Source organism: Physcomitrium patens, chromosome 25 (genome assembly GCF_059467195.1).
Source record: "Physcomitrium patens ecotype Gransden chromosome 25, ASM5946719v1, whole genome shotgun sequence".
Taxonomy (NCBI): Eukaryota; Viridiplantae; Streptophyta; class Bryopsida; order Funariales; family Funariaceae; genus Physcomitrium; species Physcomitrium patens.
Genome location: NC_143434.1, coordinates 692,882 through 718,614, shown reverse-complemented (window position 1 = coordinate 718,614; position 25,733 = coordinate 692,882). Strand labels below are relative to the sequence as shown.

The 25,733-nt window shown below is 38.8% G+C and overlaps 2 protein-coding genes across 6 annotated transcripts; both read left to right on the top strand.

Annotated features, from left to right (window-relative positions):
* Positions 1–7,652: 7,652 nt before the first annotated feature.
* On the top strand, positions 7,653–16,334 carry LOC112278454 (uncharacterized). 5 transcript variants are annotated; one of them, XR_002968696.3, is made up of 20 exons: positions 7,704–7,823; positions 8,919–9,319; positions 9,505–9,554; positions 9,792–9,884; positions 10,134–10,217; positions 10,567–10,623; positions 10,739–10,827; positions 11,191–11,315; positions 11,748–11,881; positions 12,050–12,177; positions 12,327–12,378; positions 12,525–12,666; positions 12,878–13,071; positions 13,198–13,366; positions 13,527–13,619; positions 13,737–14,187; positions 14,333–14,818; positions 15,002–15,341; positions 15,485–15,880; positions 16,226–16,334. XR_002968696.3 is itself a non-coding variant. In XM_090247875.1 (19 exons), the coding sequence occupies exons 2-19, from the start codon at positions 9,149–9,151 to the stop codon at positions 15,792–15,794; spliced, it is 3,168 nt and encodes a 1,055-aa protein (XP_090104001.1). In that variant the 5' UTR covers positions 7,653–7,823; positions 8,919–9,148; the 3' UTR covers positions 15,795–16,151. The 5 variants fall into 5 exon arrangements, 2 of the variants coding, with proteins under 2 accessions (XP_090104001.1, XP_024367753.1); XM_090247875.1 differs by lacking the exon at positions 16,226–16,334 and having other exon boundaries at positions 7,653–7,823; positions 15,485–16,151; XR_016501140.1 differs by lacking the exons at positions 7,704–7,823; positions 16,226–16,334 and adding an exon at positions 7,871–8,177 and having other exon boundaries at positions 14,333–14,733; positions 15,485–16,151.
* Positions 16,335–21,824: 5,490 nt separating this feature from the next.
* LOC112278380 (ABC transporter I family member 20) lies at positions 21,825–25,501 on the top strand. The gene is made up of 7 exons (XM_024511763.3): positions 21,825–22,121; positions 22,949–23,082; positions 23,284–23,403; positions 23,737–23,832; positions 24,053–24,205; positions 24,296–24,373; positions 24,581–25,501. Exons 1-7 carry the CDS (start codon positions 21,944–21,946, stop codon positions 24,818–24,820), a joined length of 999 nt encoding a protein of 332 aa, XP_024367531.1. The 5' UTR covers positions 21,825–21,943; the 3' UTR covers positions 24,821–25,501.
* The last annotated feature ends 232 nt before the right edge of the window (positions 25,502–25,733 follow it).

Below are 25,733 nucleotides of genomic sequence, written 5' to 3'. Positions count from 1 at the left end.
GAATGAAAAAAAGGTTTAAATCATCTTAACTGCAAACACTTGAATTGATTTCTTCTTGTTATATTTTTAACAACTAAAATAGGTTTATTGGATATTTATCACTTAGATTTATTTCTTAGACATATTATATACATCAATTTATGGACTTTTAAATTAAAAATGTTTGTATTATTTTCTTTTTTGTTACAAAGTATGTAATATGAGTTGTAATAAATTATCAAGAAAATTATAAAAACACAAATTTATATAGTTAAGAAGCTAATATTTCTACTCGCCAACAAATTAAAAATATTTTTTTCCATAGTATTTATGAACATCTTGATTTTTTATTTTATTTTATATGTTTGGTTCTTAATATATGTACATATTGTATCAAAAATAAAAAAAGAATAAGTAAGATTGTTACTACATCAATTTATGGATGGATAATCTTTGATTTACAAAATATTGTGGTATATCTAGAATTCATATAAAGCATTATATGTTTTTTTTAAAGATGTATCCATATTATTCTTACAATCTTTTCAATGATACAATTGAATGCTTCAAAACATAAGTTGATACTTTATATTAAAATAGTAATAAATAAGAAAAATAAATTAATTTTATTAAACTAAGTATACTATATTTTGTTAGGGACATATTCCTTAGAACTTTTTAGAGAGAAGTTTCTAGAAGCTTCTAGAAGGGAAGTCTCTGGAACCTTCTAGAAGAGAAGTTTCTAGAAGCTTCTAGAAAGGAATCCCCTGGAACTTTCTAGAAGCTTCCTAGTTAATAGAAGTAGCTCGAGAAGTTTCTAGAACCTTCTAGAAAGGAAGCCTCTAGAACCTTTTAGAAGCTTCCTAGTTAATAGAAGTAGCTCGAGAAGCTTCCTAAGTAGGAGTATATATAGGGATCGAGGCTGAAGAGTTCTTCAGTCTCGACAACACATCTCTTGGAGTTCTAGCTCACCTTTCTGGTGTTGTTCTTGTACTCATCTGTTTAATCTAGTTCTGTCACTTCTTCTTGAACTTCTTGTTAGATTTCAAGTCTGTATTTTGTGTTCGTGACAGTTTGTCGAGACTACACTAACTTGAGATATCAGAGCTAGTTCTTTCTTAGTAGAGTGTGGATTACCCTTCTACTTGAAGGTATACTAGCATTTTTTAGAGGTTGCGGATTACCCTCCTCTAAACTGATACTTCTTCTGTTACAATATTGGAGTCTTATTCTTCTTGGAGACAGTGGATTACCCCTCTTCTTGAAATTCTTAAGGCATTTTATAGGTTGTGGATTATCCTCCTATAAACCAATATTGCCTCTTATAGGGTCATTTTTGTCCTTCTTTTAGAATGGCCGAAGGTCAAGACATTAGTATGACAGAAAGTTCGGAGTCTAAGTTAGATGCTATTATGAATGCCCTTGCTACGTTATCACAAAGAACTGCAGAGATTGAAGGAGTGGTGGCAAGGCTTCATAATGATGGAGTATCTGGGATAGCACAATCTAAACTACACCAGCCTCAATTTTCGGCACTTAGAGAAACAACTTTACCTCAGGTTCGACAAGAACCACTAGTTCTACAACATAAGGAGCCTCGAGTTAGCCTTCCAGATAAGTTTGATGGAACATGTTCCAAGTTTCGAGGATTCGTCAATCAAATCAGGTTGATAACAGTTTTACAGCCCGAACGATATCCAACGGAGGAGTCACGTGTTGGGCTTGTTGGAACCTTACTTACGGGACAAGCTCTATCATAGTTTGCTCCTTTGTTTGAGAAACGATCATCCATATTAAACAACTTCGAAACCTTTTTGGAAGCATTTGAAGAAGCATTTGGTAAACACGATAAGGTTCGATGGGCTACAACAAAGATCCGGTCGCTACGACAAGGGATGCGTTCTACATCAGTCTATGCTTCGGATTTCAGGCAATTAGTATGCGACATCAATTGGGATGAAGAAGCGTTGATGAGTCAATTCTATTGGGGTTTAAGAGATGATGTGAAGGATTTGCTATTAACTCTTCCTGATCCACGAACGCTCAATGAAGCCATTAGCCAAGCTGTGAAGTGCGACAATCGCCTATTCCAACGTCGCGAAGACCAACGCTCAAGACAACATGCAATTCGCCATGCTCCAACTATGTCGGCAAGCAGTGTGAATTCGCATTCAGAGGTGGAAGACATGCAAATTGATGTGGTACGTATCAAATCTCTTACTATAGAAGAAAAAAGCGACGTATGGAGAAAAATTTATGCTTGTATTGTGGTGGAGAAGGCCACAAAGTCAGAAACTGCTCCAAAAAGTAAAATCGAGGCATAGTCAAGACTAGGGGAGTATTTGTTCAGGAAAACGAGGATGCCCAGCCACAGTAGGAATCGTGCGGCTGGACAATGAAATATCCCAACAACGATCAGGTTCCTTTCTTTCTGTCCAACTTGCACTTTGTTTTATAATCCCTCTGTTTATCGGCCCTCAAAAATTGAGAACCTTAGCACTACTAGACTCAGGAGCATCTGCTTGTTTTTTAGACGTAGAATTTACAAAGCGTCATAAGATCCCTTTAGTACAAAAATCAAAACCTATTCATGTTGAGGTCATAGATGGGCGACCTTTATTGTCTGGTAGCATCACCCATGAATCAAAACCTATAGAAGTAACGTTTAAAGACCATAGTAGTCATATTATTTTTAATATTATTAGAACCCCATCAAATCCTATTATTCTTGGTCTTTCTTGGTTGGAAAAACATAATCCATTGATAGATTGGAGGTTGCGGAAGATGACTTTTCCCACAAAACCACCCAAGAAAAAACCTAGTAAAAAACCTCGAAAAAAAAAATCCTTATTCATTGGAGCAAGAGCGTTTATAAGATCATCTAAGGAAGGCACTTCATTTGTCATTTATGCGGCTCCAACTACCGAGGAGAAGATCTCAACAGCAAGTATATCGGAGCAATATAAAGATTTTGAAGACGTGTTTCAAAAGAAGAACGCCGACATACTACCGGAACACCGACCATATGATTCTGCCATAGACTTGCAAGAAGGAGCACAACCACCTTTTGGCCCAATCTACAATCTATCGCAAACGGAGTTGGCAGAGTTGCGAAAGTACATCGACGAGAATCTAGCCAAGAACTTCATTCATCATTCAAAATCATCAGCTGGAGCACCCATCTTATTTATGAAGAAGAAAGATGCATCATTACGGATGTGTGTGGACTATCGAGGCCTCAACAAGGTAATAAAAAAAAATCGTTACCCATTACCCTTGATTTCTAGTCTCTTAGAACAACTTGGACGTGCGAAGATCTTTACAAAAATTGATCTAAGGGGAGCTTATAATCTCATACGAATCAAGGAAGGAGATGAGTGGAAGACAACATTCCGTACAAGGTATGGTCATTTCGAATATAATGTCATGCCTTTTGGTCTTACCAATACTCCAGCGATTTTCCAACATATGATGAATGACATCTTTCGAGAACACCTCGACGATTTTGTTGTCATCTACTTGGACGATATTCTAATATTCTCTAAAAATGAGGAAGAGCAAGAGGAGCATGTTCGTTTGGTCTTGGAGAAACTATGCAAGCGAGGACTATATGCCAAATTAGAAAAGTGTTTATTTCACCAAACGGAGATGGAATTTTTGGGGTTCATTGCGACTACAGAAGGTTTGAAGATGGACCCCAAGAAAGTAGAAGCAATCATGACTTGGGAGGTTCCGAAGACGGTTAAAGACGTACAATGCTTTCTTGGTTTTGCTAACTTCTATCAGATCTTCATCAAGAATTATTCTCAAGTTGCTGCTCCTCTCACTCGATTAACATGCGAGGATAAGTTGGAATGGGGACCTTTGGCGGAGAAGGCGTTTCAAGTTTTGAAGGCAGCATTTACTACAGCTCCAATTTTGGTACATCCAAACTTTACAAAGGCCTTCTATTTAGAAACTGATGCTTCAGATTTTGCTTTGGGAGCTGTGCTTTCACAAATGAGTGAAGATAAGAAGCTCCATCCAGTTGCATTCTATTCTTGGAAGTTCTCTGCTGCTGAAATCAATTATGAGATCCACGATAAGGAACTTCTTGCTATAGTGGATTCTTTCGAAGAATGGCGTCACTTTCTTGAAGGAGCTACACATCTAGTAACCGTATATACAGATCACAAGAATTTGGAGTATTTCATGATGGCTCGAGTTTTAAATCGACGTCAAGCTCGGTGGAATATGTCACTATCTAGATTCGATTTTGTTATCACTTATCGATCTGGAAGGCAGCAAGGACTATCCGATGCTTTATCAAGGAGATCGTATCTTGCACCAAAGGCTGGAGAAGCAGCGTTTGATCAACAATGTACAACGTTATTGAAGCCAGAGAGATTTCAACTTTGTGCTACTATTGTATCATTTGATGCTAACTTCCTAAACCAAGTACATGCTATGACCATTAAAGATTCAGTAGCCATTGATATCAAGCAACGTACCAATGACGACAAGTTCAAGGTGGAGGGAGATCTTTTATACTTTGAAGAGCGATTGTACATTCCAAAAGGACCAGCACGACTCCGAGTTCTTCAATCTCGCCATGATTTTCCAGCTGCGGGATATTTTGGATTCAACAAGACCTTGGAGCTTATTTCCCGAGATTTTTGGTGGCCCCAAATGTGGAAGGATGTGAAAGATTTTGTCCTCTCTTGTGACATTTGTTCAAGATCTAAGAATCCTCGGCATCGCCCTTATGGACTTCTACAGCCATTGCCAATTCCACGTCGACCATGGTCTTCAATTTCTATGGACTTCATCACGGACTTGCCATCATCAAACTCATTTGACAGCATCTTTGTCGTGGTAGATCGGCTTACAAAGATGGCACACTTTGTTCCTTGTAAGAAGACATCGTCCAGTGAAGTCACAGCAAGACTCTTTCTCAATAATGTGTATCGATATCATGGACTACCAGATGATATCATATCAGATCGAGGTACTCAGTTCGTGTCAAAGTTTTGGAGATCTCTCTTTGGAATATTGAAGGTGGATATCAAGCTTTCTTCAACTTTTCATCCTCAAACTGATGGCCAAACGGAACGGGTGAACCAAGTCTTGGAGCAGTACTTACGATGCAGCATCAACTATCAGCAAGACGATTGGACTGCATATCTACCACTAGCCAAGTTTGCATATAACAACACCCTCCATGCGTCGACTCAACAAACACCATTCTTTTCCAACTATGGGTATCATCCGAAGCTTGATTTATTGAGTCCGTCAACAAATAACAATCCAGCAGCTGAAGGATTTGCGAAGCAACTATCAGAGCTTCAAACTATGTTGAAGCTTTAATTACAATCCGCTCAAGAATCCTATAAGATGTCTGCAGATAGATTTCGGAATCCAGCACCTACTTTCAAAGTTGGAGACAAAGCCTGGCTTCTTCGACGAAATATCAAGACCAAGCGACCATGTGATAAGTTGGACTATCGAAGATTGGGACCATTTATCATCCAGAAGCAAATTAATCTAGTGGCATACCAGCTGGAGTTACCGGCTTCTATGAAGGTACATTCAGTCTTTCATGTTTCTCTGTTGGAACCTTATCGAGAGTCATCTTTTTTCTGGAAGAGTGCAATGTCCGCCACCTAGTATTGAAATCGAGAACCACGAAGAATACGAGGTTGAAAAGGTATTGGATTCAAGACGAAGGTGGAGAAAATTAGAATATCTTGTTCATTGGTGCGGCTATGACATTAATGAGCGAACGTGGGAGCCAGTTGAAAATCTTACGAATGCGCCACAAAAGGTACAGGAGTTTCATCAACGACATCTCAATAAACCTAAATCAATTCGATGATAGCTTCTTTCTGAAGCTTGTTCTCCCAACAATATAAGAAAAGGGGAGAGCACCAGCAAAATTCATAGTTGATGTAGTTATTTTCTCCAAGATAGATCATAGTTTGGTCTTTTGATATGGATAGCCAAGAGATAGATACTATTCCAGTCAGAGTATCGCAACCAAGTAGCTCACGAAGGCGACCCCGAGATGAAGAACTACATGTACCACGACGACGACGGAGGATACCGAGTAACCGATCACTGGTGATCGTATTTGAGATCGAGCCTGCTTACAATGGTGAGCCAGAAGGCGTGTTTGTAAGACAATTTCACAATGACGACACGGAAGTTCATGCTTGGTCAGAAGTCGAAGGCGTGGGCCACTACCGTTGGCTTCAAGGGTCGATGAACCACTTGCCTCGTGAACAACAGTTGGAGTTCATAGCAGAAGTTATGCGACAGATCTTCATTTTCTTGCGTTGATACTGATCAACAACATTGTTTCTCAGAGACCTCGAAGCTAAAGGAGGGGGTGATGTTAGGGACATATTCCTTAGAACTTTTTAGAGAGAAGTTTCTAGAAGCTTCTAGAAGGGAAGTCTCTGGAACCTTCTAGAAGAAAAGTTTCTAGAAGCTTCTAGAAAGGAATCCCCTGGAACTTTCTAGAAGCTTCCTAGTTAATAGAAGTAGCTCGAGAAGTTTCTAGAACCTTCTAGAAAGGAAGCCTCTAGAACCTTTTAGAAGCTTCCTAGTTAATAGAAGTAGCTCGAGAAGCTTCCTAAGTAGGAGTATATATAGGGATCGAGGCTGAAGAGTTCTTCAGTCTCGACAACACATCTCTTGGAGTTCTAGCTCACCTTTCCGGTGTTGTTCTTGTACTCATCTGTTTAATCTAGTTCTGCCACTTCTTCTTGAATTTCTTGTTAGATTTCAAGTCTGTATTTTGTGTCCGTGACATATTTAAAGAAAGCTCATAAGATAAGCAAAAATACAAGAAATATATTTCTAACTTTTTTTTAAAAATAACTTGAAAGTTGCTTATCTTCATGCTTTTCCTTGGAATGCAAGAAACTTGTTGCACAAGTTCATAGTTGTTTATAATCTTTAATTGAAGATAAAGCCACATGTCAAAACTACACATGCATGAGTTCTTGCCGTTTTGAAGTATAAAAGAAGCTTCTAGGAGATTTTGGAATTTATTAATTTCTTTGCACTTAAAAGAAATATGTCATACTTCACGAAAAGAAAAAGAATAAAAAATAATAGACCAGTAAAAATGCTGTGAAGATGCCTGTTTACAATGACTGTAGATGCATACATAACCAATCATCGATAAAAAAAATATAAATACCAACATATGAAGAACATCGTCATTATCTAACGAAGTGAAATGCATGTAACGTTAAACTAGTGAGCAGCTTCTTTTGGACTTCAGTCCATTAACTTCGTTACGGCTAACGAAATTTCCTTTGCTGCACCCAAAAATACAGATCAAATAAACCGCAACCTGACATCACACGAATGAGGGTATTAACAAAGTAAAAATTCATCAATAATAAATAACGGGATATGATGTTTTTAAATAGCAAGCCGCAATTTTGTCTATTGCGAACCCAGAGTTTTGATCTACATAGACGCCAGCGTGGCAGGGACACTTGGCGCCACAAGACCTCCCTCCGCGGGAATGGGTGCCGTGACAGGCAGGAAGGCGGGAAAAGTGGAAGGGAGGTAGGTAGGTAGGTAGGCAGGTCAGTAGGGATGGAGGATGGAAGGTAAGTAGGGAGGTTACAGGATCGACTCATGGTGGAGCGTTAGGCTGGACTCCCGCGGACGACCGAGCGGCGACGCAGCGAATCCGAAAGCAGGTTTATTAGCGATGGCGACGATGGCGACGATGTCGAGCGAGCAATGCGAGAGGGGGTTTCTTGTTTGTGCCGGTGCGGGAGAGGGCAACCGCTGTTCCCCACCGCCGCTGTGTTCGTCACGACGGCTATTTTCGTCGCCCTAGAGTGAACAACTCACTCTGTCCAGACTGGCTTTCGTTGTTGCGTTGTGCTGTTCTGGTTGGGTTTCCATGCCGTAGTTGATCCAGTTGCCCGGTTTTTCTCGTCAGGAAGAAGAGTGTTGCTCGCCAGGATCGTTATGTTGGCCCTTTTGTCTTCACGAGTCGCTCGTCTTTGTGTAGTCTGCAACTGGGTCCAATTTTGGACTGTGTATATTCGCTCGCAGCCACACGCCTGCTTACACACGGAGGCCTTGGGATCTGGTGCACTCCGGTGACGTGAAGATCCCTGCAGGATAGCCGAACCTTGACCTTAAGCAACTATGAAACAGCTTTGTGGCTGCGGGACGTGGAATTGGAGGTCGGTTTCCATGTGTGAGCTGTCCGCGGTTAGAGTTGCGGAGCTGATAACTTAGCTTAACATGCAGTGGGAGAGTAGCTTTACGGTAGTGGTTTCTTCAGATATGTTGGCTTGCCCTGGTTTTTTTTTTATCTCATTGCCTTTGTTGTCGCCGTTTTTTTTTTTTTTTTTTTTTTTCTTTCGTTTTTTTTTTGGTAAGAGTTTATGAGGTAGTGGATTGGGTTGGCCCTGCGAAGAACTGATCGGAGGAGAAAGTTAGATTTTTTGTGAATTCTATTCTTTCGTAGATTCGTGTTCCAGTATTCTCTGGCCAGGATGTATAAGGCTACGGGAGGAATTTGGTGTGTGTGTTGATTGTGATAGAGCGAGAGAGGTTGCGATCTGGGAGTGGATGATTTCAATGCTCAATGGTTGCTATTGGGACCCATTTCCCTGGAGAATGTAGGATCCTGTGGCGAATTTTCGTTTGGGCACCCGTCATAACCTCTTTGTGCTAACGCACAAGGTCGTTTGATTTAAGCCTGGAGAGTTGGGTTTCTTTACTTCATCGTGTTTGTATCCCTTGCTAAGATCCAGCTGCTGTAACACTAGCAACAGCGGTTCAATCAATCACTTTCGCGTTCAGGAAGGCTCAACCACCCCCGTCAGACTGTTGATCTTCTGTAAGTTACAATTAGCTCTAGATGTAAGGTGTGTGTTCGTCTGCCGGCTGGATTCTCAAATTCCCTCTGTGGAATGCAGTCACGAGAGCTGGACGTTATGATGTTTGCATCGGTGGGAGTTTCGTGCATTGGGACTGCCTGCAAGAAGGGCAGGTGGGAATGCAAGTGGACGCCTGGAAGTCGGAATGACGATATTTTTTAGCAAGAAGCAAAACATATTGGGGATCGTTCATCTGCAGGTGCTTTGAACGGCTCATCATCGTTGAAAGTACTCTGGCCGTTCCAGATTCCTGTGCAGACGAATTCAAGATGGCGACGTTGTTCGCCCTTTTGAATAGCCGAAATCGGTCGAAGAGGATTGAAGCGAGCAAGCCTGTCTTAGAGACTTACCATGAATCTTTTTTGTACGGCAAAGTGGACCTAACTGTCAGAGTCCGAGGAGCAATTCGCTCTGGCTGGATAGGCTTCATATGGCACTTGGTACGTACTCGATTAGCTACTTCGTATGCAAGTTGAAAAATGTGTGAGCAGCAATGCTCAGCTTTGCCGCAGTCGTCATCTGCATTTTGAGAAATCGGCAATATAGATGTTGGTTTGCGTGTGGTTACAGTTGCCCGAGCGTTTTTTTCTTTATTTATACTTTTTTCCCATGGTTGATGATGCAGCTGGAGTTTTTCCTAGCTACTGCTTCAGGTGTTTTGTACGTCTATTCCACGTAAGTTGAATGGGCTGCGTTGAGCAAGCTATGTTCGCGTTTGTGATGAATTCTGTAAATTGTTGATGGAAGGGAAGGGTTTCTGGTTTATCTGCCTCTTGCAAAACAGGATCTATTATCAGTTCGTGGAAACAACACTTGTATGACGGGAATTAGCAGTGAAGTGGATGATGTTTTCATCTGCTGAGCACCACCACAACATTGAGTGGAATTGATTTGCATTGTGTGTCGATGCAGGTACAAAGACTATACTAAATACAATTGGGCTAGCGTAGCCCAGAACTACATAAGTCTTTTTTTCGCCATTGACTACGCACTGCGAGTGTACAGGTATTAAATGCCGCAATGTGTGTTTGTGGACATGACCTATTAGGGTGCGTTTTGAACATTGCTCTCAAGGTTTTTCTCTAAAGTTTTTGGGTTATGAGGCAATCTCTTCAGTGGGTATAAGCCCCGATACTTTTAACGAAAGTACACGCTCGGCGAACAGGACAATGGAAATTGGATTCTGCTTGTGAGCCTGGTCAGTATTCCCAAAGCATGCACTGAGCTGCCTGGATCGTGACTTCTTGTTTGCAGTGAATCGGCGCGTTGGTGTTATGTATTTTCTCTCCGGGGTCTGATCGACATACTCAGTGCAGTCCCCGTCGTGTATTTTATTAGGTATGGACCTGAGTGATCGCTCCAAACTTTTGTCCTGAACCTGTCATTCTCTTTGACGGAAGTGCTATTTCAAGCATCTCGCATAGATCTCCGACTCATCGCATCGAAGTTTGATGAGCTGAATACATGAGTTAAATCAGCTTGCGGTATTCCCTCATCTGTTTATGTTGGTTTCAACTAAATACGGTCTGCGAGCAACGATTGAACTGTCCCTTATCATACAAAATATCTTCGTATTTCCTTTCGGATCTTCGTTGATCCGTTTTGCAACCTTTACAAATTTCTTTCGGCAATTTCTTTTTCCTTTTTAACAGCTTCTGGTCTTTTCTTTTATTTTTATTTTTTACAGGTCCGTGGAAACTAATGGAAGGTTTCTTCGGTTGCTGCAGTTTTTACGTATTGTAAGGTAATCACGAATTATGTTGCCAAGGCAAGCCTGGCCAGCAATACCGTAGTCTCTTATTTGTCTGTTCCACAGTTGAGTCTAGACTAATGCCAGCTTCTTTTCCACTCTTGTGCAGGATAATATCGCTGGTAAACAAAATAGGAGTTTTCGGAAGTACTATCTTACAACAGGTCCTCGTACTGATTACTTCAACATTTGGAGCTGGTAAAGATCCTCTACTGGTGATGCTACATTGGGAATTCAATCAGTTGAAAATAAGACTTATTGTTTCTATTCGGTGTAAACGTACTATACAAGTGCCCCTCACCAGTTTCAGTCATTGTGAAGAGCCCTTTCTATCTCTTCTTTAAGGAAATTCAAAGGAACCTATGTTCGGTGGTGCAACTACAGGGTTTCCCTTGCTCATTTTGACTTGGATTCTAGAAGTGATTGTAAGAGGAAGATGCCAAAAATGCGTCTGATCAATTGTGTTGGATTTCAATAATGTAGGATATGTGCCCTGTAAGAATGTAAGATTGAAGTCTTGACTTGAAGTTTTAAGAAGATGATGATTTGGAAATGATGCAGTATTTTTAATTGCGGGTCTGATACATTATGTGGAATACCACGGAGCACCGCAAAGTCGGCAAGCCGAGTGCCCTGAAGAGGGATGCATCAATTTTTGGGATGCATTTTACTTCGTTATTGTCACTGTACGTCAATTTTGGAACTCACATCTAATAATGAGTAATGAAACCTCCGATATGTTACCATGTGAAATTGAGTACTCAACAAAACTTTCACCTGTGATTGGATGAGTTGACTTGGGACGAACGACGTGCGCTGACATTTTTATGTTTAGTGTTTCATTCCCTCCCATCATCTGCGCAAGTGATTTCGTTAGTAAAAGATATTAGAAGACGGGGGATCATTTTAAATCAGTTTCTACTGCCATGTGTTTTGTGTTAAATGTTTTCTAGGATGAAGTAGTGTTAGTCACTCATCTGCCCTGACATGAATACAATTTAGAGAAAGAGAATGTGACGTCACTTTTTCCCAACGGTTTCTTCCTTTTATCTGAAACGCCTTGTTTTTATAGATCGCCTTGTTGATCAGTGAAAATTGCCTTGTTATCTTTTATACAGATATCTACAGTTGGATATGGGGATATAACTCCAGAAACGGCACTTGGACGACTAGTGGCCATTTTAACAATAATCGGAGCCTTGGTCATTCTTCCAATTCAGATTGGACGTATTACTTTTCTTGCTTCTCGAAGGTATGTCTGAAAGTTGTGAATCAATTGGGCTGTATGCGTCTCCATGTTCGTGACGACTTGGATTACTTTGACTCGCAGCTTTTTCTACTGCTTTGCATTCCAAGCCATGGTTGGCAGAGTTTGATCCTATGAAGTGATGGAGTGACTTTGTGTTTGCTCTCTGAGCAGACCGTATGGAGGATCTTTCGACTCAAAGAAGATCCTCGAATCACGGTTTTTAGTCATCACTGGAAGTTTCACATTCCAAGAACTCCAAGAATATCTGGCAGAATTCTACAATCCTACTCATTGTGAAGGTACAGAGACGATTGAACTCAGCTTATCATTTGTCGCTCATTAAAGGTGCCTTAATAACAACGTCTGGATCATGGAATTTTTTTTGCATATACCCTCATTAAATGTAAAGAAACTACCGTGCTGACCTGAATGGTTTTTTCTTCTGCAGATTTGGAGATATATCCACTACGAGTGAACATCTTGGCACCTTTCTCGCCCTCGTAAGTGGCCTTCTCTTCAGATTTCCATGTCATCATATTCTGTTGAAGATCATAGGTAACTTTTTAACTTGTTACTTTATATGGTTTTTAAAATCCGGCGATGCTTCATATGAAAGATGTGTGAGTAAGTGTCTTGACCTTGGCAGGTTCGAGCTGAAGCAATTACTGTCTCTTTATAATGGACTTGTGGAGTTTATCGAGGGATCTCCTATTCGACAATCAGACTTAGCTAGAGTGTGCGCGGAACGTGCCTCCGCCATTTTTCTTCTGGCTAAAAATGATGCTAAGGCACTCCTTCAACTGTCTTTCTAAAGTTGGTTGTTCGTTTGTATGTCACACCATACAGAAGATGCTTAAGACGAGTGGAACTCAATGTCTTCAACGGCTGGCTCATCTTAAGAAACGGTTAAGAACGGCTAGTCTAGAAGTTATGAGTACCAGCTGTATGCTAAGCTTGATCTGCAAAAAATCAGTACTGAGTGTCAATTTTATGTGGCAGGATCGCGGTGTAGAGGATGCAGCGCAGATCGTGAAAGCACTTGCAATTCAGCGGTATTGCAACGACCACGTTCGCATAATTGTGGAAGTGTTGGAGCCAGCGACCCAAGCAAGTGCTGTGTGGGATTTGACAGATAATCGAGGAATTGAGGTTATCTGCCCAATAAAATTCCACTACAGGATGATCGCTCGCAGGTACTATACCATCTATTAGCCATGTATATACGATCTGTTCACTGAAGTTGCGCAGACCTCTTACTTGCAATTGCACAAGCTCGTGTAATTTCTAAAAGTTATTTTGGTGGTTGGGTGTGGTTGCAGTTGCTTTGTGAAAGGGTTGTACACGCTCATAACAAACATGTTCACTTCCGAGATCAAGATGAAAACCTTGCCTCGGAATTCATTTTTGTCAGAATATTTTAGCAGTTTTGATAATGAGGTGTACCCTCTCATCTTCCCAAAAGCTTGTCATGGCATGCTCTACGAAGAGGTATGTCGTTATCATTGCTTTCTCTGATATCCCTTCTTCTGGTATCAGTGATGTTTCGATAGTCTTTCTCTTGTATTTCAGGTGATTTGTACTAGTACTTTTCATTTTGTTCAACAAAGTGTGCGTGCATCTGATGCGCGCAATCATGCATTGCCAACAGGTGGTGGAGTTTATCTTTGAGAATTTCAATGCTGTACTTTTCGCTCTTGATGTGAATGTGATTGACCCAGAAAAAGAGCAACCCGCCCGTAAGGTAATACACCTGATGTAGTCTAACAACCACTTGAATATAAGTGCTGGAAAGTGTTCATCACTTGTTCAGGAGGTGTAGCAAGTGATGAAGTTCTGCTGTTTTCTGCTTTGACGACAGGTTTTTCTTCATCCGAAGGGACGTGTCATTATTGCGGACGACGTGGGTTTACTCCTATGCCCGGATTTGGGCACTGTTTTTGATGTGTCGGGATTCGATGACAAAAAATCGAAGGGGAAGAAATGGATTCCAAGGAAGAAACGGAACTTTTCCTCAGTACAGCTGCAAAATTATCGGACAGGACCTGTTGTAGATGAAGTTGAGCAGAGCCGCGCCACTGACCCCATATCCTACACTGCAGTTGATTCAGAGTCTTTAGAATCACGAATGAAGACGGAAATATTTAGCTGGTATGAAAGTGACGAAAGCAGACACGGCTCCAGTCATGGACGCAAGCATGGAAATGACGGAAGCCGACAAGGCACCAATCGAGGAAGCAAGCATGGAAATGGAGGCAGACATGGCACTGATCGAGAAAGCAAGCATGCTATTGAGGATAGTATTGAAGCAGGTGATTCATATTTCGAGAAATGGAATTAAAGTAAATCATTCTTTTAGTATTGTCGTGACTCATGCGATTCTCGTGATTGACAGACTGTTGCATAGGTGCTTTTCAGCCGGAGCCTGATACTTGTGCATCTATAATGGTGATGTAGGTTACGGGAGCAAGTTTTCAAATGGGACGCGTGATGTTTCAAGACGCCATGACTCTGTTTCGTTATCTGACAGTGATTCTGAAGACGAAGGACTTTATCCTCGTGGAGTGTCATTAGAGAAAGCCACAGATTTGCTGTTAGCGTGGCCACCGATAGGACCAAACCAAGTGCAGCCTCATGCATCAGTGTTGGAGAGACGGCAAGACGTCATCTTGGAGAATCTCCAAGCACGGACTGTTGGGGTGGTCTCTCTAAATGCACCCCACATTTTGGTGTGTTGCCAGAATGATTGGCCCCAGGAAATGTTTTACTTAGTGAAAGAATTGCGAAAGCCCGACATGCCAAAACCACCCATCGTCATTTTGTACCCGGACCGGCCCAGCGCCATAGAATGGGGCAAGGTGGGCATTTTTGAAGATGTTTTCTTTTGTAAAGGGTCTCCTATGTACGAGCTTGACCTTATGCGAGGAGGCGTTCTGCACGCAGGTGCAAGATTATCCGCCAAGCATTCCTATCCTTGTATCATACAATGGTTTGAAGTTCCTCCAATGTAACTCTTGGTCAAGTTCTCAAGCTGAATCTCGCATGTACACACACATATAGTTAACAGAACGCCACTGCAAGGCAACACGAGTTCCTGAAGAGAATCCTCTTTGTCTGTCATTGCAGAGAGGGTGGTGATTCTTGGCTGTCACGATACACTGGTGGATCTAAGCGTAAAAGGCGTAGAGGACTTGGCACACCGCAGAGTTCCATCAGCACAAAGAAGCGATGTGGACAACATTGTGATCGCAGCAAATGTGGACAGGCTTGTGGGAGTGGATGCGGGAGTGATGATCATCGACATGCAGCACACTTTCGCACTACATTACCTGCGGCCCAAGTTCGAGGTTCAGAAGGAGCATGTGAAGAAGGTAGATTATCGTCGCAACCCGGAGGCTCTGGTGCACTTCGGGCCTCCATTCATGGAGGGCAAGGCAGTCTCTCCTGCGTTAATGGGGTTCCTTCTGTAAGTGCATTTCGAACAATTACTCGATTCCTCGTCCAATCTTTCTTCGCACGTCCTCGTAGCAACGCTGCATGGACCTCTCCGTTAATAGGCTTCCACCCCCTAGTGTCTAGACCTCATCGAGGTGAGTTGTGACCTTACAGACGATCGTCATTCTACAACAAGAACACGCTGTCCATCGTGGAGCAGCTGATCGGGGGCGGCCACACGCTCCGCGAGGGCACCATGGGCAACAAAACCCTGCGCATCCTGAACTTGGTCCCCGTGGCCCAGCACAGTGTCGGTAAACCATACGGCGACCTGTTTGTGAGCTTGCTGCACGACAAAGGCGCGCTGGCGCTGGGCTTGTATCGGGCTCCAGGGACATTGGGGGCACCGGCTGGCTACGTATTCACCAACCCCCCCAAGCACTGTCTCGTTTCGGAGGGCGACCAGGTCTACATCATTGTCTAGCCCCACCGACACTTCCCCGTCCTACCGACACCACTCCTGCTCCTCCTTCAGCCTCTTGGATTCTGAATAACGTGTGAAGCAAGAAGGTCAGGGCATTGTTCGTCTTCAGTTTCAATAATGGGTGACACTTGCACTGTTGGTGTGTTGTTGATTACAATGTCCTGATTGATTCTAAACAGCTTGGCTGTGTACTCTATGTTAGCTTACACTAGGATCTCGAATTGCAAAACTCATTTGAAACTGGGATCATTTATTACCTCCTGCTTTGATACATTGTACGTTGCTATGGTGTACTAAAGACAATTCTATGCGTGTTTTTTTTTTCTAAGGATTTTAACAATTGTTATCTTTAGCGTATGCGTGTTTTTTTGAAATGTTTTTGTGTTGTTGAATTACAGTGAACTAACTTGATTCAATGTTCTTATTTGTAGGCCATCATCACCATTCGAACTAGATATACATCTAATTCTCATGATTTTTTTGTAAAGATATATGTTTTCAATGCTTTTGTAATAAAAAAAAAAAAAAAAAAAAAAAAAAGTCGTAAGTTCATTCAACACAAGAGTTCCCTCTTTGTCTCGGCAGGATGTTTTTAGTCTTTATTTTTTTTTAGTTTTGCGCACTCTGATTTTCCAACATTCTTAGACATTCTATTTGCATTTGCCTTTCATATTCTACACGTTTTGTGTACTTCTGATTTTTGTAAAATTTGGTTAAGAATTTTAACCAAGTCCCTACAATGTTCGGTAGCTGCAACTATATGTAATAAGCTGTTCACATCAGTTTTTGTTTTTATTTTCTCCCTGCTTCTAGTTTTGCATTTTACTGTGAAAGCATTTGAACAAAAACAGAAGCAAAAACGCCAATCAAATAGTATGTTAAAAAATGGTGAAGATTCTTGAATCTAGTCACAAAATATGTTGTGGATTTGCAACTCGTATCTTACAACAAGCTTCTTTTGCTGTTCATGCAAATACATAAAACCAACTGCTTATGGGATTTAGAAACTAGACCTCAAAATTGGGTTGTAACTTGGAACAAAATTGGAAAATTGTGAACACAAATGTGCAGGTACTTTTGGTTTAAGCCTCTACTTCATTTTGTGATATTTGAAATTATTTATTATGGGAGGATTTTTAATTTCTATTAATTGATATTTATTTAAAATCTTATCAGGTTGCAATCTTATAGTCTAATGGTCTTCATTTTGTCAAAAATATTTATAAAGATCCAATTATTCCTCTTGCTACAGAAGAAGTAATATCTACATATTAAAATTTGCTTTATTGTAGTTCTCTTTGGAACTTCTTTTAGATTAATTTTTTTTTAGTTTCTAAAAATACTAAATATACTATGATAATATTCTATCAAAACTCTACAATTGAATTAGCTTATACAGGTTTGTAACAAATCATTTACAAAAAGTGCTATTCCAATTTCCTACTTGATACAAAGGTGTTGAAGAAAAAAAAAAAAAAAAAAAAAAAAAAAAGGAAAAAAAAAAAAGAATGGTTTGTCTTGCATCAATCTATTAAACTATATTTTTTTAAAGTTGGCATTCAATTAAGTACTCTCCACTTCTATGAAATTTCTTCTCTTAAATATGATCACAACAACGTGATTGACAATAAATATTAAGAGACATATCTTTTAAAAATATACTAAAGTAGTTCCAAAAACAAAGCCAACAACAAAAACAATTGGCAATGACTTCTTGTAAGGTCTAGTTAGTATATTGATCTTTAAACTTCTATCAAAATTTTAGGTTACCATTGAAGAATTTACTAATCATTTTGTAAAACTTTGCAACAAGTTACTTTAAAGTGAAACCTCTATGACCAATTTAATAGGATACAAATAAAGTTCTCTACTAAATATAGATTTGTTGTTTAATTGGAATGATTTTTGGTTCAACTCCTCTTCTCCTAAAGAAGTTATATTATTTGATCTATGCAAGAGAATAGTATGGTGGTTAACACTTGGAAGGAAAAACTCAACCCTCATGTTGATATCTATTGTGCCTTGTGTCTTTTCTAATAGCTAGAATCTATCTTTTGTAGATTCTTAGAATAATATTAGACTTGTAATATTTAAGATTGCAATACCTCTCTTCTATAGAAATTAACATCATGATTTTGGTTTTAGAGACTATCAAAGTCCTTCATTTAGAAATAGATTATTTTTATTAAAGCTATGCCTTCTTAATTTGAATGTTTTTATTGTCATAGACATTGTTATTATCTAGAGTCTAATTGATATTTGCAATAAATATAAGAAAAGAGGAAGAGAGGATGGAGGATTAAAAAGGGCATTATGTCTCTCTATAGCAGCTTTAATGATAGGTCAATGGACTAGATCAAGAGAAAGCATCTTTTGTTAGATTTTTTTGAAACAAAGCTTTAAATAAATAAATAAATATATATATATATATATATATATATAGAGAGAGAGAGAGAGAGAGAGAGAGACTTTGAATATATTAGGTTTTTTTCTTATAATGATAATATTTTGTGTCGAACCTTGATCTTGCAAATTACAAACCTTCTTCTCTGATTTGTTTTATTAACTTCTTCTTCTAGGTCTTTCTCATTCTATTAGATAGTTAAATTTTGAACATACACATAATAGAAGAAAATTCTATCAGATTAGAAAAGATTCTATTAGGCCTTAGAAGATTCTAAAAGATTCTTGATGATTCCAAGAAGTCCTTAATAAGTTCTAATAGATTCTAAGAAGCTTTTGAAAGATGCTAGAAGGTTCCAAGACATCTTAGATGGTAGTTGAAGGTTATTGGAGGCTTTTTTCACCTCTAAATATTAAAAAAACTTTTCAAAGAGATTCCTTGCATTTAATTCATGTAAGAAAATTGTAGTTTTGACAATATAATCCGTATAGCTAAGCTTAAACCTCTTGATCTTAATTTTGTATCTTATTTTAGCTCTTTGTTTTTAGTATAAAGTAAATATCTTTTCTTTTATTTTTTTAAGCTCTTGAAGTCTAGTCCTACTTGAATAGTGTATTTGTAATAAATTTTTAAAATCAATGTAATACAATATTAGAATTTGATATTTTTGGATAAAAAGAAAATTACTCTTTTTTTTGAAAGTATTATAGAATTCTAGAGATTATAGATTACCTTCTTTTAGACCAATATTATTCTTTTTTTCTTATATTTATTTCTTCTTATTTCATTTTATGAAAAAATGTAAGGAATTTAGTACAAAAAATTCTAAAGAAGCAAAATTAGATTTGATTATAAATGCTCTTAATACATTGAGAGTTAAGTCAAAGTCATTGTCCAAGCAAAATAAAGAAATATTTATGACCATACATAATGGTCTAAGCTTAGAGCCACCTTATCCAAAACCACAATTTATCTTAAGAACTCCATTATTAAAGTCTATTTTACTAAAAAATGTATGTATTACAGTCAACAATTCAACTTCAGTTGCAAAAGAATTAAGAATTAGTCTCTCATAGAAGATTAATAGAACTTCTTTAAAGTTTCATGGCTTCATGAATTTAATAAAACTTATTACTTTACTCCATCTTGAGCAATATTCCATAAATATATCTTATATTGGATTATTTCAAATTCTGCTATCAAGTCAAGTTTTATCTACATTTGTTCCATTTTTTGAGAAGAATTCTTCCATATTACATAACTTTGAGACATTTTTGGTGGCATTTGAAGAAGCATTTGGTGAACATGTTAAGATTTATTTTGCAACAACCAAGATTCAAAGTCTTTACCAATAAATATGTTTATGCCACAAAGTTTTGACAATTAGTATATAATATAAACTTAGAAGATGAAGCATTAACAAACAAATTTCATTTGGGATTCCAAGATAATATGAAGAACTTATTCTTATCTATATTTGATCTTCAATCACTCAATAAAGCCATTAATCAAGATGTGAAGGACAATAATTGGTTTTTCTAACCTTGGAAAGATAAACATCTATTTTTTATGCTAAATTTTATTTAGAATCTTCTATATTTTCTAATTGTAGAAACATTTGAAAGTAGAAGATATGTAAATTGATAAAGTTTACTATAAATTTTTTTTTGAGCAAAAAAAAAAATTTGAAGAAAATACAACTTATTTTTGTGTTGTAGAGAAATTGGCCAAAAAATTGATAATTGCCACAAAAAGCATTAATATACATATTGGATGAAGAATAAAATTACATCATCAAATGCTTTGAAAAAAATTATAGATGTCCAGATACAATAAGGACTATATGATTGGATTCTTCTCTCTAAATTAAAAAAAATCTCTTATTATCATCTAATCTTTCTTGTTACTTTATCATACCAATATATTTGGATGCACAAAAATTCAAAACTCTTGATTTAATAAATTTAAGAGTCTTTGCTTGATTTACTAACTTAGAATTTTTAAAAATTCTTAAAATTCTTATAGTTAAGAAATCTAAGGCCGTCCATATATAAGTCATAGATAATTGATTCTTATTTTCTAGATATCCTACTCATAAAACTAATCGATTAGAAATAGTATTAGAGAATCATAGTAGTCAAGTTGTATTTAATATCATTAGATCTTTGTCTAGTTCCATTATTTTAAATTTGTTTTGGATGAAAATATATAATCCTTATATGAATTAAAAATCTTGCAAAATAAAATTTTCTAAAATACCACAACTTATTATCACTAAACTTGATTGAAAATTCTATACAATTTTTAGATTAAAAATTATAAAGTTTCATTAGATTAGAGCAAGAGCATTTATAAGAGCAACTAAGAATGATGCTTCTTTTATTGTTTATGTAACTTCTACATCTAAAGTAACAAGTACTCCAATAATCCTTCTAAAGGAATAAAAATAATTTTAAGTTTTATTAAAAAAAATAAAAATATCTTGCCAAAACATTATTCATATGATTGTGCTATTTATCTTTAAGATGATATATAATCACATTTTAGTCCAATTTATAACTTATCACAAAATAAGCTTAAGAGTTTGAAAGATTATATTAATAAAAATTAGAAAAAAGCTTTATTTAACATTTCAAATCTCTTATAAGTGTATTTATATTCTTCATGAAGAAAAAATATAGAACTTTGTAGATATAGATCAACTATTGCAGTCTCAACAAAGTAATAATAATAAAAATTGTTATCTTATACTATTAATATTTGACCTTCTTGATCAATTGGATTAAGCTAAGATCTACATCAAAATAGATGTATGTGGAGCCTATAATCTAGTACACATAACAAAAAAGAAAAAATAAATAAAATATCACTTTTTATAGAAGATATTTGTATTTCAAGTAGAATCTCATTTCTTTTAGTTTTACAAATGTGCCAACTATTTTTTAATATTTGATGAATAATTTATTTTGTGAATTCCTTCATGAATTTATTATATGATATTTCAAAAATATCCTAATTTATTCTAAGATTCTAAAAAAATATAAATAATATATCTATTTTTTTATAAAAGTTATCAAATAATAGATTAATTATCAAATTGGTGAAATGCATATTTCATGAGTCATAAGTAGAGTTTCTTGGCTATATTATATCAAATAAAGGCTTAATGATGGATTCAAAGAAGATTAAGATTATAAAAAAGTTAAATTTTTTACAATTGATATATGATGTTCAATATTCTTTTAAATTGGCAAAGTTCTATCTGATCTTCATTAATAATTATTCTCAAAGAAATAAATAATAAGAAAGAAAGAAAGAGGGAAAGAAAGAAAGAGGGAAAGAAAGAGGGAAAGAAAGAGGGAAAGAAAGAAAGAAAGAAAGAGGGAAAGAAAGAAAGAGGGAAAGAAAGAAAGAGGGAAAGAAAGAGGGAACGAGGGAAAGAGGGAAAGACGGCAAGGGGGGGGGGGGGGTCGTGGCCCCAGCCTCACCACGTCCCACAGACCCCACTCCAGCTCCCACTCCACGTCCCCCTTTCCCTCGCTCTTCTGCCCCGCCTTCGCTCTTGTGCTCAGCAGTTGGCTATCTATCATATTCCCCTCTGGTTTCTATTCCCCACGCCTCCCCTTCGATTCCTCTCCGCAGCGCAGCATCAGCAGCAGCAGAAGTAGTAGTAGCCTCTTCTTGCGTCGTCGTCCCTCTCGGCTCCTCCACTCGCGCTCTGTCCTCTCGGCCTGTGTGCATTCTCATGGCAGCCCAGGGACAGGATGTTGCGAAGCCTGTTATTGTGCACATCAACCGCCTCAAGTTCACGTATCCTGGCATCGATGGAGCTCCCCCTCCTGGCGCCAAGCCTCTCATCCAAGACTTCTCCCTCACGTTGCACGCTGGGGACCGGTGCCTCCTCGTGGGCGCCAATGGAGCTGGTTAGCCACTACGCTTCTTTATCCTCCTCCTCATGTCATTCCCCCCTCCTTTTTCTCTCGAACCAGCGCCTCCGAGGTGACGAGGCTGTGATTCTCGATGGATTTGGAATTTTCATAATCGGCCCCTGTGTTGGTTTGCGAAGTTGGAATTCCCGCGAGAGATTCCTGTGCAGAGTATCGCATTCTTCTTAATTATGACCGTTTTATTTATTTATTTATTATTTATTATGTTGAGGAGCTGAACTCGTGTCAGGAGCATGATTTTGCTAGGAGCTTTTTCTTTTTTCTTTTTTCTTTTATTTTATTTTTTTTTATGTTGGACTCCAGGGTTTATAGTGTACACCATATTTTCCTCCCATCGCAACTTACGCATCTGAGAATGCGATATCACGGCCACAGAACTTTTGTCGTTTGATCTATTATGCTGTGTGTATAGATGGTTCCTTGTGATGCCCTTGGCTGAAAAACCTCCAAGCAATTACACGTCTGATCATGAGTCAATGTATTTCACACTGCTGGTTATGAGCACACCGTGGCTGTCAGATGTTCTAAAACAGAAAAGAAGAGCGTGCATGAAATAATGTCTTCGCAATTGATTTCATTTTGTTCGTGAGGGTTTACTCGTGATAGTTTGGTTCTCAGAAAATGGTATCGGAGTAGCACCAATGGGCATGTGGAAAAAGAGCAAAGGTCTAATGATCGCCAAGGGTCCTTTCCCGCAGTCAGAAGGCGTCTATCGACAATGCTTCGCTGATGAGTATGAATCACTTCTGCTTCTCTGTGTTCATTGATTCTCATTGTGGTTGGATGTGCTCATGAATGTGTAGGCAAGACAACTCTTCTAAAGATCTTGGGCGGCAAGCACATGGTGGACCCCGACATGGTGCGAGTTTTAGGTCGATCGGCCTTCCATGATACCGCCCTGACATCGAGTGGTGCCCTAGCTTATCTTGGTGGAGAGGTTGTTACCCTTAGTGATTCTTATTTTGGGAAGAATTACATCGCAGTCTGATTGAGTTTCTAAATACCATTTTTCAAATTCACACTGGGTTGATAAACATTAGTATTTTATTCCTCCTTTTGCTTATTCTATCCTGGATTACCTTCAATTAGTACAAATAGATTTACGGTTACGGTTTGTATTCTTTCTCTGATTGTGCAGTGGAGACGAGATGTAGCATTCGCAGGCTTCGATGTCCCTCTGCAGATGGACATTCCTGCTGAGAAAATGATCTTCGGACTACAAGGCGTCGATGCAGAAAGACGAGATCGTTTGATCAAGGTATCCTTTTAAACAGGAAGCATGTATCTTCAAAATTTTCAGAATGGTGCTGAGCATGACTTTTTATAATCACTTAAAGCCCTATTTCTCTTTTTCGCACAAAGTTTAGGTGTAAGCTCTTAACCCTCTCAGGTTGGAGGGTCAGCGCCCAACTCGATCGCTACGGAATAAGATACAGTTAAAGTTTTACTAGGGTTAGACACGTAGATCAGTAAGGAACTTTTCGATGTGTTAAAGATAGCGAAATATGGAAAACTACGAGTTGAGTAAAATTGACCCTGATTTGATTGCATCATGCCCAGTAACATTGATATTTGTAAAAATAATTATCAGGTCCTTGATATTGACTTGAAGTGGCGTATGCACAAAGTCTCCGATGGCCAAAGGCGAAGAGTCCAAATCTGCATGGGTTTGTTACGCCCGTATCAGGTAGTTCTCCATTTTTATTCAATTGTACTTTGGTCACACACTCTACATTTAACGGATTGAGAGATGCTCATCTGTGATCCCCGCTTCAATTACGCTGCACTCGTTGTCGCTCATGGTTACTACATGCCCAAATGATTTTGACACTGTACAGCTGTTGTATAATGAAGGAGTTAATGCAATCCTTTCGTTGAAGCTCCAAACGATGTCCTCTTTCGTGCAGGTGTTGCTTCTGGACGAGATAACAGTCGATCTAGATGTGTTGGCACGTGCCGATCTGATGGGATTCCTTAGATCTGAATGCGAAGAAAGAGGGGCCACTATCATCTATGCCACTCATATTTTTGATGGACTTGAGTCCTGGCCTACGCACATGGTCAGTCTTCTCTTCAGAAATTTGTTTTCTGTGATGTTGTAACCCTAGATCTGACGAGCACATCCGTATCTAAGGCAATCTTGTGTTCAGGCTTACGTGTCCAAAGGGACGTTGCGATTCGCCAAGCCGATTGGAGAAATTGCGGAAATGAAGGAGCTTTCCTTGATGGTACGTGTCTGCATTGCTAATAGTATCCTGCGACTTGTTAACTAGGATCACAAAATTGAGAGTATAACCCACATTTCAGCATCTGGAATGTGCTCTCTGTTACTGTCCTTAATGTTTGTGCGCAAGAGCGAAGACTCTGTGTGTCAGGCTGTTGCGCTCTATCAGTGACCTGCCACATTGTAACTCATCCTTGCTACGCAATTACAGAGGACTGTTGAAAGGTGGCTTCGGAAAGAAATTGAGGAACAGAGGAGAATACGAAAGGAGAGACTGGCGAATGGGCTCCCTGAGTTCGAGGATCAGAATCCTGACGGCACACGAGTTATTGGGGAAGCGGCAAAGAAAGCAGCAATGAACAATGGTTGGGCAGGTGGCCGGCTGCATTCAACTTTAGCTGGAGAGGAAAATGTTTATGACCTGAGCTCCAATCGAGTTTTACGAGTGTGACGTGCTACAGTATTCTTTAAGCGAAACCATGGAGCGCTCTTCTGTGAGATCTGTCTACGTCAACAGATGTTCGCAAACTGAATGCTGCACTGCACACAGTTGGGAGTAAGTCTATGTCTTTAGAGATGAAGAGCTGCCGACTTTATGATTGTAGCATACGAGCCAGAACTTCAAGTTGGCTGTTCAAAGCGTTCTGAATAACGGACAAGGCTCTCCGAATCCATTCGTTGCCGCTCCTAGGCTCATGCGTAAGCGATTTGTTGCTGGAGCTCAACTGGACGGGTGGGATTACAACTGCTTTGGTCGAACAGTGCATTGCCTTGACGTCAGCCGTGTTCTTCCAGGGGCAGAAAAGTAATAATTGCTTTATGTGAAGAAATGTGGCAAGATATTCTTTCTTCGTTTCGAAACGGTTAGTAAAATTCGGTATCTAGAGTAACTTACTGATTCGATTGTTTTCGTATTCTACGTAAATTTCTGAAGATTTTGGCGTGTGCTTAGTCCAGGTGTCTGGAAGAGACGTCTATGTCATTGATTCCTGAATTTGTTTTTCTAAATCTCAAAGGTTATTTAGTCAATTTACACTCTTCCTCCTTGTGAGACTCTGTTTAAAACAGAATCTACGGTTAGCTACTGATCATTACACTATTTTATTCAATCTATTGTTTTGAGGACTTTCAATGAAGTGCAGAGAAAACTCCGATGCCAGAAAATCGAAACCCTTGTTTTGTCGTATTGTTTGTACTGACTTGTATAATATACTTGACATGTAATACGATGTACCCACCATTTTGGTATTACATATAACACCGTAATTTTCCAGCTAAACTAGTAAAATCACTTTTGGTACGGTTATTTTGTGATGGGGGAATTCAGGTAGAAAACATGCCATGGCAAAGAACGTGACAGCTCC